Source organism: Candida dubliniensis, chromosome 1 (genome assembly GCF_000026945.1).
Source record: "Candida dubliniensis CD36 chromosome 1, complete sequence".
In the NCBI taxonomy this organism is placed as follows: domain Eukaryota; kingdom Fungi; phylum Ascomycota; class Pichiomycetes; order Serinales; family Debaryomycetaceae; genus Candida; species Candida dubliniensis.
In genome coordinates this window covers 558,682-574,076 of record NC_012860.1, presented here as the reverse complement: position 1 = coordinate 574,076, position 15,395 = coordinate 558,682, and the positions used below count along the sequence as shown (strand labels likewise).

The 15,395-nt window shown below is 35.6% G+C and overlaps 7 protein-coding genes across 7 annotated transcripts, besides 1 other annotated feature; 4 read left to right on the top strand and 3 right to left on the bottom strand. All coding sequences in view use genetic code 12, as the record gives it.

Moving 5' to 3' along the window:
• Window positions 1–3,119: part of a mobile genetic element that runs on past the window's edge.
• Window positions 3,120–3,197: 78 nt separating this feature from the next.
• On the top strand, window positions 3,198–4,016 carry CD36_02480 (mitochondrial nucleoid component, putative; the record flags this gene model as incomplete). Its single annotated transcript, XM_002416875.1, has 1 exon — window positions 3,198–4,016. The coding sequence occupies one exon, from the start codon at window positions 3,198–3,200 to the stop codon at window positions 4,014–4,016; it is 819 nt and encodes a 272-aa protein (XP_002416920.1).
• Window positions 4,017–4,215: 199 nt separating this feature from the next.
• CD36_02470 (conserved hypothetical protein) lies at window positions 4,216–4,818 on the bottom strand (the record flags this gene model as incomplete). Its single annotated transcript, XM_002416874.1, has 1 exon — window positions 4,216–4,818. One exon carries the CDS (start codon window positions 4,816–4,818, stop codon window positions 4,216–4,218), a length of 603 nt encoding a protein of 200 aa, XP_002416919.1.
• A 382-nt stretch (window positions 4,819–5,200) lies between these two features.
• Window positions 5,201–5,716, top strand: CD36_02460 (mitochondrial import receptor subunit, putative; the record flags this gene model as incomplete). Its single annotated transcript, XM_002416873.1, has 1 exon — window positions 5,201–5,716. One exon carries the CDS (start codon window positions 5,201–5,203, stop codon window positions 5,714–5,716), a length of 516 nt encoding a protein of 171 aa, XP_002416918.1.
• A 505-nt stretch (window positions 5,717–6,221) lies between these two features.
• Window positions 6,222–7,658, top strand: CD36_02450 (exo-1,3-beta-glucanase 2, putative; the record flags this gene model as incomplete). The annotated part of the gene is made up of 1 exon (XM_002416872.1): window positions 6,222–7,658. One exon carries the CDS (start codon window positions 6,222–6,224, stop codon window positions 7,656–7,658), a length of 1,437 nt encoding a protein of 478 aa, XP_002416917.1.
• Window positions 7,659–8,019: 361 nt separating this feature from the next.
• CD36_02440 (homoserine dehydrogenase, putative) lies at window positions 8,020–9,099 on the top strand (the record flags this gene model as incomplete). The annotated part of the gene is made up of 1 exon (XM_002416871.1): window positions 8,020–9,099. The coding sequence occupies one exon, from the start codon at window positions 8,020–8,022 to the stop codon at window positions 9,097–9,099; it is 1,080 nt and encodes a 359-aa protein (XP_002416916.1).
• A 95-nt stretch (window positions 9,100–9,194) lies between these two features.
• CD36_02430 (vaculoar membrame protein, putative) lies at window positions 9,195–13,628 on the bottom strand (the record flags this gene model as incomplete). Its single annotated transcript, XM_002416870.1, has 1 exon — window positions 9,195–13,628. One exon carries the CDS (start codon window positions 13,626–13,628, stop codon window positions 9,195–9,197), a length of 4,434 nt encoding a protein of 1,477 aa, XP_002416915.1.
• A 186-nt stretch (window positions 13,629–13,814) lies between these two features.
• Window positions 13,815–14,564, bottom strand: CD36_02420 (SNO-family glutamine amidotransferase, putative; the record flags this gene model as incomplete). The annotated part of the gene is made up of 1 exon (XM_002416869.1): window positions 13,815–14,564. The coding sequence occupies one exon, from the start codon at window positions 14,562–14,564 to the stop codon at window positions 13,815–13,817; it is 750 nt and encodes a 249-aa protein (XP_002416914.1).
• Between the last annotated feature and the right edge of the window lie 831 nt (window positions 14,565–15,395).

Genomic DNA, 15,395 nt, shown 5'->3' with positions numbered 1-15,395 from the left:
ATATGCGAAGTAATGTTATTATTAGCCCGAATGCTCGTATATATTACAGAATTACGATGTGTTAACTCAATACCGTAACTCACAATCCCAATCAACTAAAACACACATTTTCCAACCACTGAAGCTATGGCGGTACGGAAGTCGGGATCGGTCAACGACATAGATGGAAAAATGTGACACAAGAATACGGGGAAGTAAAAGGGGCAGACGTCAATTCCCAATTACCCTATTCTATTCAGCTGACGTCTTCATTCTTATCGGCGGGAGACTGGTCCAGAGACCTTTCTCATTATCATGATTCAGTACAGTCTACCATATACAATCACATTGTGACTTCCGACACACGTGGAAACACCGGAAGTATCCCAAAGTATGGTATCCGAATACAAAACAACCAGAAATCCAATTCACAACGAGCTAACACCTGGGGAAAACGAGGTGTCTAAACCTCCTCAACTTGATATCGAGACTTCCGTAATAGGGAAGTTTAAAGTGCCTATTACAAACACAAAGTGACACCACCACCCTCCATGGGAGGTATATTAAGTACATGGAAACGAATGCTCTGGTTGGATACATTACCACAATCAAGAATTGGTGTTCCACATTCGAAGGAACTAAAACCGACGGGAACCTATCATACGGTGTCGACAATGATAAGAAACGCCTGCAGTAGAGTGGGAGATTACTGCAAAACCCGGGGTATTGCGAGACTGATTCAACTGAGTCTTGGTTAGCACAATATCAGACAAATCGGGACATAAACAATGCTGCTAAGTTGCCACAACCTCTTGTGTGTATTTCAACAGGGGGGCAGATAAAGGAGATGGCTGAAACACACACAGCTGATCCAAACAAAGATGGAGAAATGACATCAGATTAAAATCTGTTGCTCATAGCAGATAACACAAATCAAACTAATTTGTTCACACGAATAGTCCAACCTGATCAGTGGATATTCTGAAGGGGATAAAGATTGGTGAGGATGTTAAATAGCAATAACAGCATACACAACACCCCTGCTGACAATAGTAGATATGTGGCCGAAAACTTTGGGAAGGGAATAGCAAATTTGCGCAACAAAGTTCTTCATCGATAGAAAAATTTTCACTCCAACACCACAAGATGAAACAGTCATTCAAGCAAATACTAAAGAGATACTTCTGAAGAACATTTGGGAAACTTTGAATAGTTGGATGCTGGTAAAAAAAAAAAAAAAAAAAAAAAAATTTGAAGGTGAGAAAAATGACTACGACATCATTGAAGTAACAAAACATTCATATGAAAATGTGAACCTCCAAAATGGGGAGATGTCAGAAACTGAAATCATCATTCAAAGTGATTGGAGTGAAGCGCCAAAATATAAAATCACGAGCGTAAGGTATAATAACCGAAAGAACCTGTTTGGTCACTACAAAACCACTGGTTATCATTGGAATCAAAACTTTAATATGGAAATGCAAAACCAGGGTTAGCCTATGTTAACATGGTGAAAACCCGCATACATAATAAAATTCATGCCTTCTTTTAAAACTATGCCATTAAAGAAGGGTCATTAGCGACCTCTTCATTCATTCCTTGTATGACGTCTGTTAGACAAGCCAAAACAAATGGTATCAAAGTTTTAGAGAAGTACCGGAGAGCATTGTGTTAGTTGAATATTGCGAAATTATGGCATGTATTTTGTATTAAGATACAATGATGGCTCGATGATTTATCTTAGTTTTATATGTGGATGATACCTTAATGGAAAGAATTCAAATGAAATCGTTATCAGATTTGTTGAGAAAATTGAGAGAATATTTCGTATTACAATCATTTTTTGGTCTCATGACAGAACATGTGAGTAAGATGTCCAAATTAAGCAGAACTAGGTTATATTTTGAACTAACTCAAATTCCTAGCTAAGCAACTCAGGGATTTCAAACTACTTAAATTGTTACGGTAAAAGAATACATTGGAGTCCAAAATGACCGATATGAGATAACATCAACAAAGAACTGAAATGTCACAAATGTTGAAGACGATTTCACTAAGGTTCAAAAAGAAAATTTACTTATTTCAATTACAAAAAATTATACCAAAAGGTGGTTTGGGATTACTGATATGAACACGAGACACGGTATATGCTGTGATGAACTTGTTTTCAGCTCATGATCGGAAAACACTACCATTCTACACTTTTAGAGAACTGAATATTTGTCTTTGATATGTCAAGGGTAACATGGATTATCACATCAAATACGGACAGATTCGAGTTTAACACACCACTAGAAATGCTTCGTTATTGTGTATTTATTCAACAACGCATTATTGGTGCCAAAAAATTGGATTAAAAAATGAATTCGTGGGATTGCTTACTTATGTCAATGAAATCCGGTAAAATGGGGGTCGAATTGACAGACAAGAATTACCTAAAGATCAGTAGCTGGTGAAAAAATTAGCGTTATACTAAATAATGTTAAACATCATCATAATTAAGGACGGTCTGATGGGCTTGAATTTAGTGATAGATAAGGTATAAGGTCGCTATGACAGCCAAGCTATGATCATAATTTCAAGGAATAACTATTGTCAATCTCATTATCTTATTGACATTTGTTCTTAAATTCTTAAGAAAGTTGGTACCCAAAAGTAATCTACGGTATACTATGTGAAATTACATGAAAATCACGTCAATTGTATAAGAAAATGCGTCATACTGTGCAAAGGTCAAGACATTTATCGATTGTATAATAAAGGACTCGATATTGGAATCGGTAACACCCTGATCCAAGACGCTACAAATGCTGATTGAGTAATTCGTAATTGCTAAACAACGCCATTTCGAATCAGGGGAGTGTTGGTTTATGCGACGTTTGTGTCAGGGAAATAGCACCTTGATATAGTCGTGCGTATTAGATCAACAATAGTGAAAAATTTTCACTCATGGAGAGCCAGGAAATAGTATAAAAGAAAGAGAAAAGAAAGATATTTAGGATATTTTCTACATAGAGAGCGAGCTTCAATAGAGACATTTAGTGGGCGTATAACTTCATTTACTCTGTTTCTTGTTTATTACAAATATAACCGATCGTGTACTAGGACTAATTCTCACGAATAATCCGTGTATACTAACAAAAAAAATACTACTATCACCAAGCTCATTTGCTAACTATACATATAACTTGTTCAAAGTTCAGCAAGAAGAAGAAAATATGTTTAATTCAATAAGATTGGGTTTGGCACGGAATTCAGTGATTAGATGTTACTCAAATACTGCAGTGAATCAAGCTAAAGTTTATTCACGTACTTACAAAAGGGCAGGACCAGTAACAAAATCGTCAACAACAAGCACGTCAAGGTCTACTTCTACAGATGCTTCTCCAGCTACTTCTTCTCCAAAAGAGAGTGTTAGTGATGTTGAACCAAATTCAGAAGTTCCAGCAAAATCTAATACGTCTTATATTTTGCACGATGCTCCATTGGAAGCCACAAGTGGTGAAACCATCAATTGGTCAGATTCATTTCACGGGTTAGGTTCTCAACCATTTTCCAGAGAAATTGCTGAAATTTTATTGGCACCTGTGTCAGAAGAAGATATTGAAATCAAGCCAGATGGACTATTGTATTTGCCCGAAATTAAATATCGTCGAGTTTTGAACCGTGCGTTTGGGCCTGGTGGTTGGGGGTTAGCCCCAAGAACTGAGTCTCTTGTTACTTCAGGACAAATAAGTCGTGAGTATGGATTGATTTGTCATGGTAGATTGGTCAGTATTGCTCGTGGTGAACAAGATTACTTTGGTGGTGAAGAAAAATTAACAACTGCATTAGAAGGTTGTAAGAGTAATGCCTTGATGAGATGTTGTAAAGATTTAGGAATTGCAAGTGAGTTATGGGATCCTTCGTTTATTAGACGTTGGAAGAAGAAATATTGTGAAGAAATCTTTGTTGAGCATGTCAATACTAAGAAGAAAAAGAAAATATGGAAGTTGAAGAGTATCAAGACCGTGGACTATCCATATAGGATGACATAAAAAAATAAGAAAAGAGGAACTGATTTTTTAATTAAATATTCTTAGTCCCAGCATGTAAATAGAAATGAATTATAAGTATTTCTTTTTTTTTTTGTTCGTTATATGAACTATTGCCTCTCTTTGTTTCATCAACTTGTTTTTATTATGGAATATATATATATAATCATATAATGTACACTGTAAAGAAAACTGCCCCAGTTTATGGTTTGAAAATTCCTCTACCAACACCTAATTCCTCCACAGTTTGGGTTATTGGTCTTCTTTGCCAAACATCCCAGAATTGTTGTTTTGGCAAGTTTTCATTCGTGTTTGCCAACTCGTATTTGGCGTCTAATCTTGGAGAAGAAGTGGATTGTGCCCAGTATGCTCTATCAAGAATTGTGGCAATAGAAGTACCCAAAGCACCGGTTATAATCTTATGTTTAGGTGGCATACTTCTGAAACCTGCACTCAAAACAACTGTGTTGGCAGCAGTCAACCCCCAAAATGTGTTCCAACAATCATTAATCTCTCTAATGTTAGCAACTGAGTCTTGAACACCCTTAGCAATAGAAAAAAATCCAATCACAGAAAGTGGTAATTCTAATTTAAATGTAGTTCTTTTCCAGAAATATAACCAAGCATAGGCACCAACAGTGGAGTAAAACCCAAATCTAAAAATTTGACCAACTTCTTTCTTGGTGTCAATTGGGTGCCATTCCGGATAACCGATCCCCTTTGTGAAGTTTGCTAATGGGTTTGGATATTTATAACTTGAATCTGGAAGTGGTGTCACTTCTGCTACCTCTACTGTATCAGGCATTGGTGGTTAGGTTATAAAAGTAATGAAAACTGAATAGTCTATAGCTTGTCAAATGGTTTTTTCTTCGTTATTTTTTTTTTTTTATTGTTCTCATTGGTTCTCTCGCCCAATCAAAATATTGAGAAAAATAATGCAAGCAACTTATCTTTTCTTTTTCTGTAATACATATCCACATTAGGAAGTCTATATGTGAAGTAAAAATTTTCAAGCAAATGACATCAAACAAGCAGAAAACCTAAACTGAAAAATAAACGTACAACAACAACGAGGGATAAAAAAAAAAAAAACTTTCTAAATTGGAAATCATTTTTAATAGATATTCATTCACATTGCTAGATTATCTACCGATCTTGTTTGTGTCGTTACATATATATATCATATCATGAACAAAGGATTAACTATAACTGCTATTGCAGCTGCAGCTATTGCAGGATATGCTGTATATTTTGATTACCAACGTAGAAATTCAGCCGAATTCAGAAAGTCTTTGAAAAAGAGAGAAGTCAAGCAAAAGAAATTGAAAGCTAAGAAGGAAGCCGAATCGAAGCAAAATAAGTTAGAAGCCGTCAAAAAGGCCTTATTGGAAGACTTGGCTCAACACCCTATTCCAACTGATTTGACTGAAAGAGAAGCATTTTTCATGGAACAAGTTGCTGTTGGTGAACAAAAGGCAAAAGTTGATGCCATTGAAGCAGCTATATGTTTCTATAAGGCTTTGGCAGTTTATCCTAATCCTACTGATATTTTAGGTATCTACCAAAAAACTGTACCTGAAGAAGTATATGAATTGGTCGTGATGATGATAGCTGTTTATCCACCAGCATCTGTTTCTAGTATTTTAAGTAAGGGGGCACCAACTGTCAAGGATTTGAAACCAACAGAAGAAGATTTAGATTAAGAGAGAATAAAGGTTCAGATATAACATGTGTTAAAAGCATTGTTGGAACTGGGGAATATGAATATAGAGATCAATTGGTTGTTGTATAAATAAAAAAAAGGACTTCTTGTGTGCTTTCTTTTGTTGCATTCATGATGGTAATTGGTTTTATCTTTCTTTTTCTTTTTCTTTTTTGTTTGTTTGTTTCTTTTCTGCATTGAATTTGTATATAATTATTCGTTTTAGGTAGGTGATGACAAATGCAACTCATATCTATTTTTAGTAAATTACGTGCTGTAACGAGAGTGCTGTAGTAGGAGACGATGATGACAAGGTCGAGATGGATTGTTTATGATTTCTGTCATTGTTTACGTCATCCGTCGCTTACCATTTTTGGTTACTATAAATACATCTATATTTTTTTTTTCTCTATTTTTTTTTTTTTTTCACGCTTCTTCTTTCAACTTCAGTACTACTAGCCCCATCAAACAATTCAAGCAGCTCTAGATCAAAAACAATACTGGTGATGTTGTTTCTCATTCCTTTGGCAGCTTTATGTTGTATGTTTGTCGCTGAGGTTGCATGCAAACAATTCAATTCTACATCAAATTCAAGTTCAGTGCAATCAAGCTTGACTGATTTTCAATACAAGGGTGTTAGTATCGGAGGTTGGCTAGTCCTAGAACCTTATATTACACCATCTTTATTCAATGCTACCATTCTGTCTGATGAAACGTGGAACGATATCCCAGTCGATGAATATCACTTTTGTGAAAAATTAGGTGCCAAAGAAGCTGAAAAAAGATTAACAGATTATTGGGAATCCATGTATAATGAATCAGATTTCAAGCAAATAAAAGAAGCTGGGTTAAATATGGTAAGAATACCTATTGGATATTGGTCGTTTGAGAAATTGGAGGGCGATCCGTATGTGTCAGGAGCACAAGATTATCTTGATAAGGCAATTGAATGGTCACATGCAAACGACTTGAAAGTCATGATTGATTTACACGGTGCACCAAATACACAAAATGGATTTGATAATTCTGGTTTAAGAAATCTTGGGTATCCTGGATGGCAAAATAAAACCGAGTATGTTAACCACACATATAAAGTATTACAGCAGATGTTCCAAAAATATGGTACTGGGAAATATGCATCTGACTACAAGGATACCATCATTGGAATTGAGGTGTTAAATGAGCCCCTTAACCCAAATTTGGACAAGCTTAAAGAATTTTACATCGAGTCCTATAACGATGGGAGAGAAATTCAAATTATCAACAACACAATTTTTTTCCAAGAGGCGTTTCAACCAATTGGCTACTGGGATAGTTTTTTGGAAAAAGGTGAAATAAAAATAACTGAAACATCGAATGGGACTAACCACACTGTCACCAAAAAAGCCAATTTCAAAAATATTATCATTGATCACCATCATTATGAAGTTTTCACAGAGTCCCAAGTGGCACTGAATGTATCAACTCATTTAGAAAATATCAAGAATTATGCATCTGCTATTGGCAAGGAAAAAGCAAAGGCTATAGTTGGCGAATGGTCAGCAGCATTAACCGATTGTGCTCCTTGGTTAAATGGTATTGGATTAGGTTCAAGATATGAAGGTACTGCTCCATATACTAATGATCGGGTAGGAAGTTGTGCTGAGTTTAACAAGAGTCCAGATAAGTGGTCTAAACAACAAAAGAAAGATTATAGAAGATTTGTTGAAATGCAGCTTTATGAGTACTCTACTAACTCACAGGGATGGATATTTTGGTGCTGGAAAACAGAAGGAGCCACCGAATGGGACTTTAGAGCATTGGTTAAGAATGGCATAATGCCCCAACCTTTAGACAACTACAAATATGTCAGGAATGGGACAGATACGAGCAGTGCTTCCGTCTTTGCATTAAATAAGATGACATTATTGTTAGCTTATTTATTGGCCGTTTTGGTTATTTAGAGTTTTGGTTTTTTTTTAATGGATTTAGAACAATATATTATAGATATGCATTTCTCATCAATAAGAATAATATTTGTGTGTGAGCTACTAATAATGTGATTTCGCAACTCTCTCAGATCTCAAGGGTTATTTTTTTTTTGATTTAGCCACGTCCTTCTAGTGTTTCTGTGGCGCTTTTACCGTTACAGGATCGGAGAGAGTTTTCATTCTTCTCAGATTTTTCACCTTTTTTGTGAACTCACGAATCTTTTTTTTTTTTTTTTTTCATTTTCTTCCCTTTTTCTTTCGCTTCATTTAAACCATATTCTTCTGTGTTATTTTATAACTAATTCTATTTAGTTTGAGGATTTCTTAATAAAATATGTCCAAGTCAGTTAATGTTGCAATTATTGGATCCGGTGTTGTTGGTTCATCATATCTCAATCAATTGAAAAACTTGAAAAGCAACATCGCTTTCAATGTAATTTATTTGGCTAAAACTTCGGAAGAAGCTTTATACAGCAAAGACTACAAACCAGTCGATTTGGCAACTTATGAAACAGCTCCAACCCAGCCTACATTAAGTTTAGATGACTTAGTTCAATTCATAAAAGGTTCAAAGAAACCAAGTGTGTTGGTCGATAATACTTCTAGTCCAGAAATTGCTAACTACTACCCTACTTTCATTAAGGAAGGTATTTCAATTGCTACTCCAAATAAAAAGGCTTTTTCATCTGACTTAAAAGCATGGAAAGAAATTTTACAAACAACCGAATTGCCAGGTGCTGGTTTAGTTTACCATGAATGTACTGTTGGTGCTGCATTGCCAATTATCTCTCCATTGAAAGATTTGATTGCTACTGGTGATAAAGTTGATAAAATTGAAGGTATTTTTTCAGGTACTTTGTCATATATTTTCAATGAATTTTCCAAAACCGAAAAATCAGATGTTAAATTCTCTGACGTTGTTAAAAAGGCCAAAGAGTTGGGTTACACTGAACCTGATCCAAGAGACGATTTGAATGGTTTGGATGTCGCTAGAAAAGTCACTATTTTGGCTAGAATTTCTGGTTTGGAAGTCGAAAGCCCAACTTCTTTCCCAGTTGAATCTTTGATTCCAAAAGAGTTAGAAGGTGTCGAGAGTGTTGCTGAATTCTTGGAAAAATTGCCAAATTACGATGCTGATATTCAAAAAGTTAAAGATGAAGCCTTTGCTGAAAACAAAGTTTTAAGATTTGTTGGTAAAGTTGATATTAACACCAACAAAGTATCAGTTGAAATAGGTAAATATGGGTTTGACCATCCATTCGCCTCATTGAAAGGTAGTGATAATGTTGTTTCTATCAAAACCGGAAGATATCCAAATCCTTTGATTGTTCAAGGTGCTGGTGCTGGTGCTGAAATCACTGCTCATGGTGTTTTGGCAGACACTATCAAAATTGCTGAAAGAATTGCCAATTGATTTAGACTATACATAGCGAGTGTTTTGTTATTACAAGTTTATTATTTCTTAGGATTTTTGTTTTCTTTTTTTTTTTTTTTTCTTTTACATGCCTACTATATAATCGGTGAAAAATAATCGTCCTTCCAATTTGATTTAGCTAACGTAAAAGTTTCTTTCAAAAACTCTTTGTTTTGACAAGCTGCTCTAAAGTTAAGCATTACAGTTTGAGAATCAGCGAGAACACCTTTGGAGTAATTCTCATAGTCTCCAACCAATGTGGTGGATGATCTAACACGAGTAAGATGCATATTGTTGGGTGCCAAAAAGAAATCTCCATTGTCTCTCAACTCGACAATGTAAAAGCCTGTCTTGTGAATAAACTGTGCATACCTAAAAGACGGTTTCCCCCAACTATAGCCAATATCAATGTTTTCACGCAGAAAAAAGGATGTGGATCGGTTATCCAAATAGTATCCCATTTGTTTTAGGAAATATGAATGATAATAATATCTGTTGGATGACAATATGCGATCGTCGCAAAGGTCCAGGTCTGTCCATGGGTTGACCAGCAATTTTATGTCCACAAAGGAATGAAATGGACTAAGTTTCGGAAGAGAACACAACTCATTCCAAGGAGTCTCCACTAATTTCAATCCATGACGTTCGCATAACCTTGTCCAAGCAGTAATAGTATCTTCAATAAATTTATTGGTTGTGTTCAACCACTGTAATCTTATATGATAGCAATGTTCAGGGTTATGGACTCTGTCGTAATGAACTGTAACAAATTCCGGACGGAATGATTTCTTTAAGGGATCAACATCAAATTTCACTGATCGACTTAATATAAACTTCTTACGTTTCTTACCGGTAGAATCTGCTGTTGATGACGTCTCGGATCTAAGATTCAGGGCCGAAATTATTTTCTGCAAATCATTTTGTCCCGCTATCCTTGGAGATGAATTGCTTTGTGGAGTACTGGCTCCATCAATTCTCTTAGATCCAAACCAAGATGGCTTTTCTCGGTCTGTCTTATCAACATACTCATCCAGAAATTCATAAAAAAAATGACCATCCAAAAGACCGTGTCGCAGCTCAACATGTTGGAACAACCCTTTGTTCATTAAGTTTTGTCCATAAGCTGTGGCTTCTTCACGTGTCTCAATATCCTCAAAACAATCTACTAACCAAGACACCAATTCACTTCCAACAAAGCAATGCAAGTGCCTTTTGAAATGCCAGGTTCGGTCAACCAACGTTAAACCGGTATTTCGATCTTGAAGCTCTTGTGCCAATTCGGGTAATTTTATCGTTTTATTAAATCTTGACGATTCCGGAATCATCAAAGCTGGCTGAGTACCCGTGATATCATAATTTTGTGCTTCTTCGTTCAAAAAATCATATAAATTGCCAGTGTAAAAAATAACATCGGATCCACGACGAGACTTTTTCGTTTGAGAAGAATCATGTTGGTATTTGCCTCTTTCTATAACTCCAATCAATTTTCGTAAACCTTCTACCCTAATTTCCTCTGGGGTTAATTTTTCATTGCTTACAAAATATGCATTTTTGGGGATCTCGGTAGGCATCACAACGAATTTCATCTTGTGGAATTGCTTTTTCTCTTCTGGCATAGCATCGTCAAACCCAGCTAATAATTGATCAAACTGGTTCCAGTTGAATTTTTGAGGATTGTTGGCAATTGCATCTATTCTAGCAGGTGTATACTCATCTGTATACCTTGTCCTTATAAGGGGGAAATAAGGTTTGAGTTTTGTCTGTCCTAAGGTTATCTTTTTCTCATCAATGTCAGTTATCTTTCTGTATAGTTGAACGTTTATATTTCCATTATAGTCACAAAAGATACGATGTATCTCATCATCAAACCCCAAATATATTCTTGAACCAAGATAGTTGTGTTCATCAGGAAAATACTTAATTATTGCATCAACATTTCCAGAAGGTTTTCTTTCAGCTTCAGCTTTATCGACTCTTTCACCATAACAAACCTGGAATCCTAACATTAATCTCAATTGAATCATTTCTCTCATTAAGGAATGTGTTGATTTCAACTCCCAGTAATTGTCAGAATTGAGAAACACGGTATAGATTTGAAACGTATAATCTGTTTGAAGTTGATTCGTCGAGGGAAACACGCCTGTTATTGTCGGAAGTGATGCAGGTGCCTGAAATGATCTCCATTTAATCAATTTTCTTTGGATCTTGTTAGGAAATATGTTACTCCACCTACTGCTCTGAGATCTTTGGAGCACATTGGTCGTAGTTTCTTGTGATGGATTCAAAATCTCGATCCAAAGTGATCCTGTTGAAATTTCTTGTTCTGGTTCTGTTAAAATCGATGATTTCTTTCTGGTCGATACTGCTTTTGTCTCATTCAAAGATGAAGGTTGTTCGGAATTCTCTATTTCATCTTTCCTTTTAAACATCGTTTCCCCTCTAATCAATCTAGGTGATCCAGCAGATTTTCGATAACTGTCTATGGTTCCTATAGTAGATATTGGAATTACACTTCTTATTGACGGTGCCGGAGATTTAATGTCTTCACTATTCTTATTAATATAGTACAAAGAAGAAAGTGCTGAAACATCTTTTGATGGATTAGCAACGGTTCCTGTGGCTAATGAAGTTGTAGAAGAATTGCTAGGTTGCAACAATGGCTTATTTTCAAACATCAAAGAGAGTGTTGCTGTGGCATTTTTCAATACGGGAGCTTGAAATTTTGGTTTTACCTGTTTGAAGTCTATCTGAGTCGGCTTTGGTATGCGTTTTATCGGTTTGAAAACAGCATTATCGTACTCTTCCATGATATCTACCAATGTTTTTCCATGACTGTTCAAATGCAATCTAGGAATTCGGGCATCGCTGGCTTCATTTTCCATTACACCCATCATTTGCAATTCATAAATCTTACATCTAGGAATCCATTGGCTCTCTTGTTGTACCTTGTCAATGAAAAAAGATATATCACACCATAAAGGAACACAATGACAGACTTTCCCTTCTTTAATGTATCTAAATAATGGAGTCACATGCAAGGGCGGTTGACTCAAACATATTATATCCAAACTTGAATCAACGCTGGACATTTTCTTGCTTGTTTCCAATAGTAGGTCATATTCAACATCAAATAATCCTGTACCAGGGGTTATAAGCATAATGTGGGTAATAGAATGTTTAAGGTCTGTGTTTTGGAACCTGTTGTTTAATGATGTCAAACCTAAATTGACTGCTTCAAGCAAATTGCCCTTTATTGCAGGTAAAGTTCCATTTTCAATTATAAACTTCCCGTCATCATCTAGGTTTAGCATTGTATCTCTTTTGAAATTAGCAAATTCTAACCGCAAGTCTTCCATTATTCGATCCCAATGCATGCTATTTACTTGATCTACAACCACTCGGAAAAAGTCTCGACGCTGAGGAGGTCTTTGTCCTGGTCCTAAATTAGTCCATGGGATATCGGTAAGATCAATACTTGTAAACAATACAATGGTGATTGAGTGATGGGTGTTTGTTTCTCTCCAACGGCGGAAAATCTTGGGGAATAAATTATTGATCAATTTGTGAAACATAATTTCTCCATCTTCTTCAAAATGCCACATTTCTCTTGATAACTGGACAAACAAAGTGATCTTGGCACTTTCTGATCTATATATGATCTTTGTATTTTTATCGACATATCCTGAGATGACGTTTTTCCCGTTTTTGTAAATGTGCTTGGTAATTCCAACCCTGCTACCTAAATATAATAATCTTTGATCAATGTACACACAGTTCCCTATCATGGAGGCTGAGAAGTTCCACATTGCATCTCGAGATAAGTTCACATCTTTGATGAATATCTCAACGGAATCAACTGTAACTGGCTCTAACTTGACTAGTCTTTTCAATTGAACTTGTCTACGTGGTGCTAAGTCAAGAAGTTTCTGAAATGGATTAGACATTAAGGAGATTTGTAACTTTGGCTTCAGTGCCTCGGTGTAATCGGCATCATTTGCTGCTGCTGCTGCTGCTGTTGTTGTTGTTGTTGTTGCTGCTGCTGCTGACCGTAGATTTCTCTTTTGAACAGTAAATACAAGTTTCTTGGTTGGTCCATCATCCAAAGATCGAAGTTCAAAAACTTGACCCACTTGGATCCCCGTTGGTATGACATTCTCATCTATTATTATATCTTCGATAAAATCACGTAATTCGTGGAACCAAACAGATACCTTAACGGAAACTTCAGTATCCTCTTCGTTCTGACCGTTGCTTATGGTTTTAGTGAGATTTTCTTTAGAATCTTCTTCCTCTTTCACGTCCAAATAATGGTTATTTCTTCGGCTGACAATTAAAGTACTGCCAATATTTTTAGCCAGCATTGATCGTCGTTGATTAATCGTGTTTCTGGATCCACCTATAGTCAAACTTGCATGATTGGCTGACATTTGTCTCTGGTTAGAAACGTTAGGAGCCTTTATACTTGAATCCAACCCATTGGGTTTCCTTGTATTCGTGGATGCCTGATTGAACATCCTTGGATGCTGCATCACTGTTTATGAAAATATTTTGCAAGTTATGGTAATCACAACTCCTTACACTGATTTTAGAGTTTTTTTTTTTTTTAATTTTTTGGTTTGGATTATTTTTTTTGGTTTGTCCTTTCTTTTGTGTTAATTACGAGTCAAGTTTTTCAGTTGTGCTTTGTACTCTTTCTATTTACTATATATTCAACATTATGTTTCTCTACCAGTATATTGTTTGAGTTTCTTTATTACAAATTCATCAAGAAACCACTTGTGAAATCTGTAATCATCAGCTAGCTCTGGATGAAATGAAGTGCCTAAAATATGACCTTGTTTAACGGCCACAATCAATTCGTGATCTTTTCCATCATAGTTTTTCAATGAATACAATACTTTGACGGGTGCCGGGTTCTGATATGAATTGTTAGATCTTATTACCTCTTCCTTTAAACATTCTCTTTGAATCAATATTTTGGTCACAACCGGTGCTCTAATAAACACGGTCGGGAAATCTGTGCAACCAGGTATAAATGAACTGAAATCGAGCGACTGTTCAAATGAATCAATCTGTCTACCAAATGCATTTCTACTGACTTCTATATCTAATGCACCCAAAATTTGTTGATTCTCGATACCATTGACTAACTGTTTTGACAAAAAAATCAATCCAGCACAAGTCCCCCAAATTGATTTGGATTTGTCGGAAACAAATTCGTATAGATGTGGTAATAATTCGGTTCTCTCGGCAATGTAAGAAATGGAACTACTTTCTCCCCCAGGAATAACCAATGAGTCACACTGCTCAAGATCTTGTTTTGTCTTCACTTCCTTTAACCTGATGTCATACTCCGAGTATTGATCTGGGTTTGATTCGATGACATGATTAAAATATGCAATATGTTCGCGGAATGCACCTTGTAAAGCCAAAACACCTATTGTCACTGATCTCTCTATGGTCATTAAATTTGTTATAGAGGCACAATTTCAAAAAAAAAAAAAAAAGAATAAAATTAAAGAAAGAAGAATTCAAACTGAAAAGATCAATAGCGGCGGGTCTTGATCAACTATGGTTTTAAACTACTCAAGGTTGAGGGGAAGAAAAAGAAGAAAATTTTGACTCTGATTTGGAGAACGTGACTTGTGAGTCTTTTTTTTTTTTTTTTTTTTTTTTGAACTTCGTTATTTGTTGTTGTTGTTGATACATTTATTCCTTATACTAGTGATTGATTTTGTTTAGGACTTTTAAAACTAGAAAAAAACGATAACAATATATAAATTGTGATGTTCTAACACAGTTTGAATAGAATTGTTGAATTATCGTGGTTAAACTTCTATTGAACGATGAAATTTACTAGTTCAACCCCTCTAAAACGAATTTAGTTGATTCTCAGACAGGTATTTTTGACACAAAACTGTTTTCTTGAATCAGCGTTTTAAACGCATAGAGGAATCGATCCGTATATGCGACAATTGGTATATGATCATCAGCTTCTAAGATCCGTGAATCCCAATGTAAATACAATTGCTATGGTAAAACATCCCCCTTAACAATGCTGTATCCATCATGAATAAATCTACTTGTAGCAAAGAGGTTTGTTGCCCCAAATATTACAATAAGCATAAGGTTTCCACTAACAATACAAGAAAAAAAAAAATCTGGGGAAAACCAAATTAAAGCTCTGTTGGATTAATCAATTTGTAGGTTAATTGAAAAAACTAATTGAGCTCCAATTAATCTAATGAGTAAAACTTGTATCAACTCTTAACTGATATGGCACTGGTACATCATTC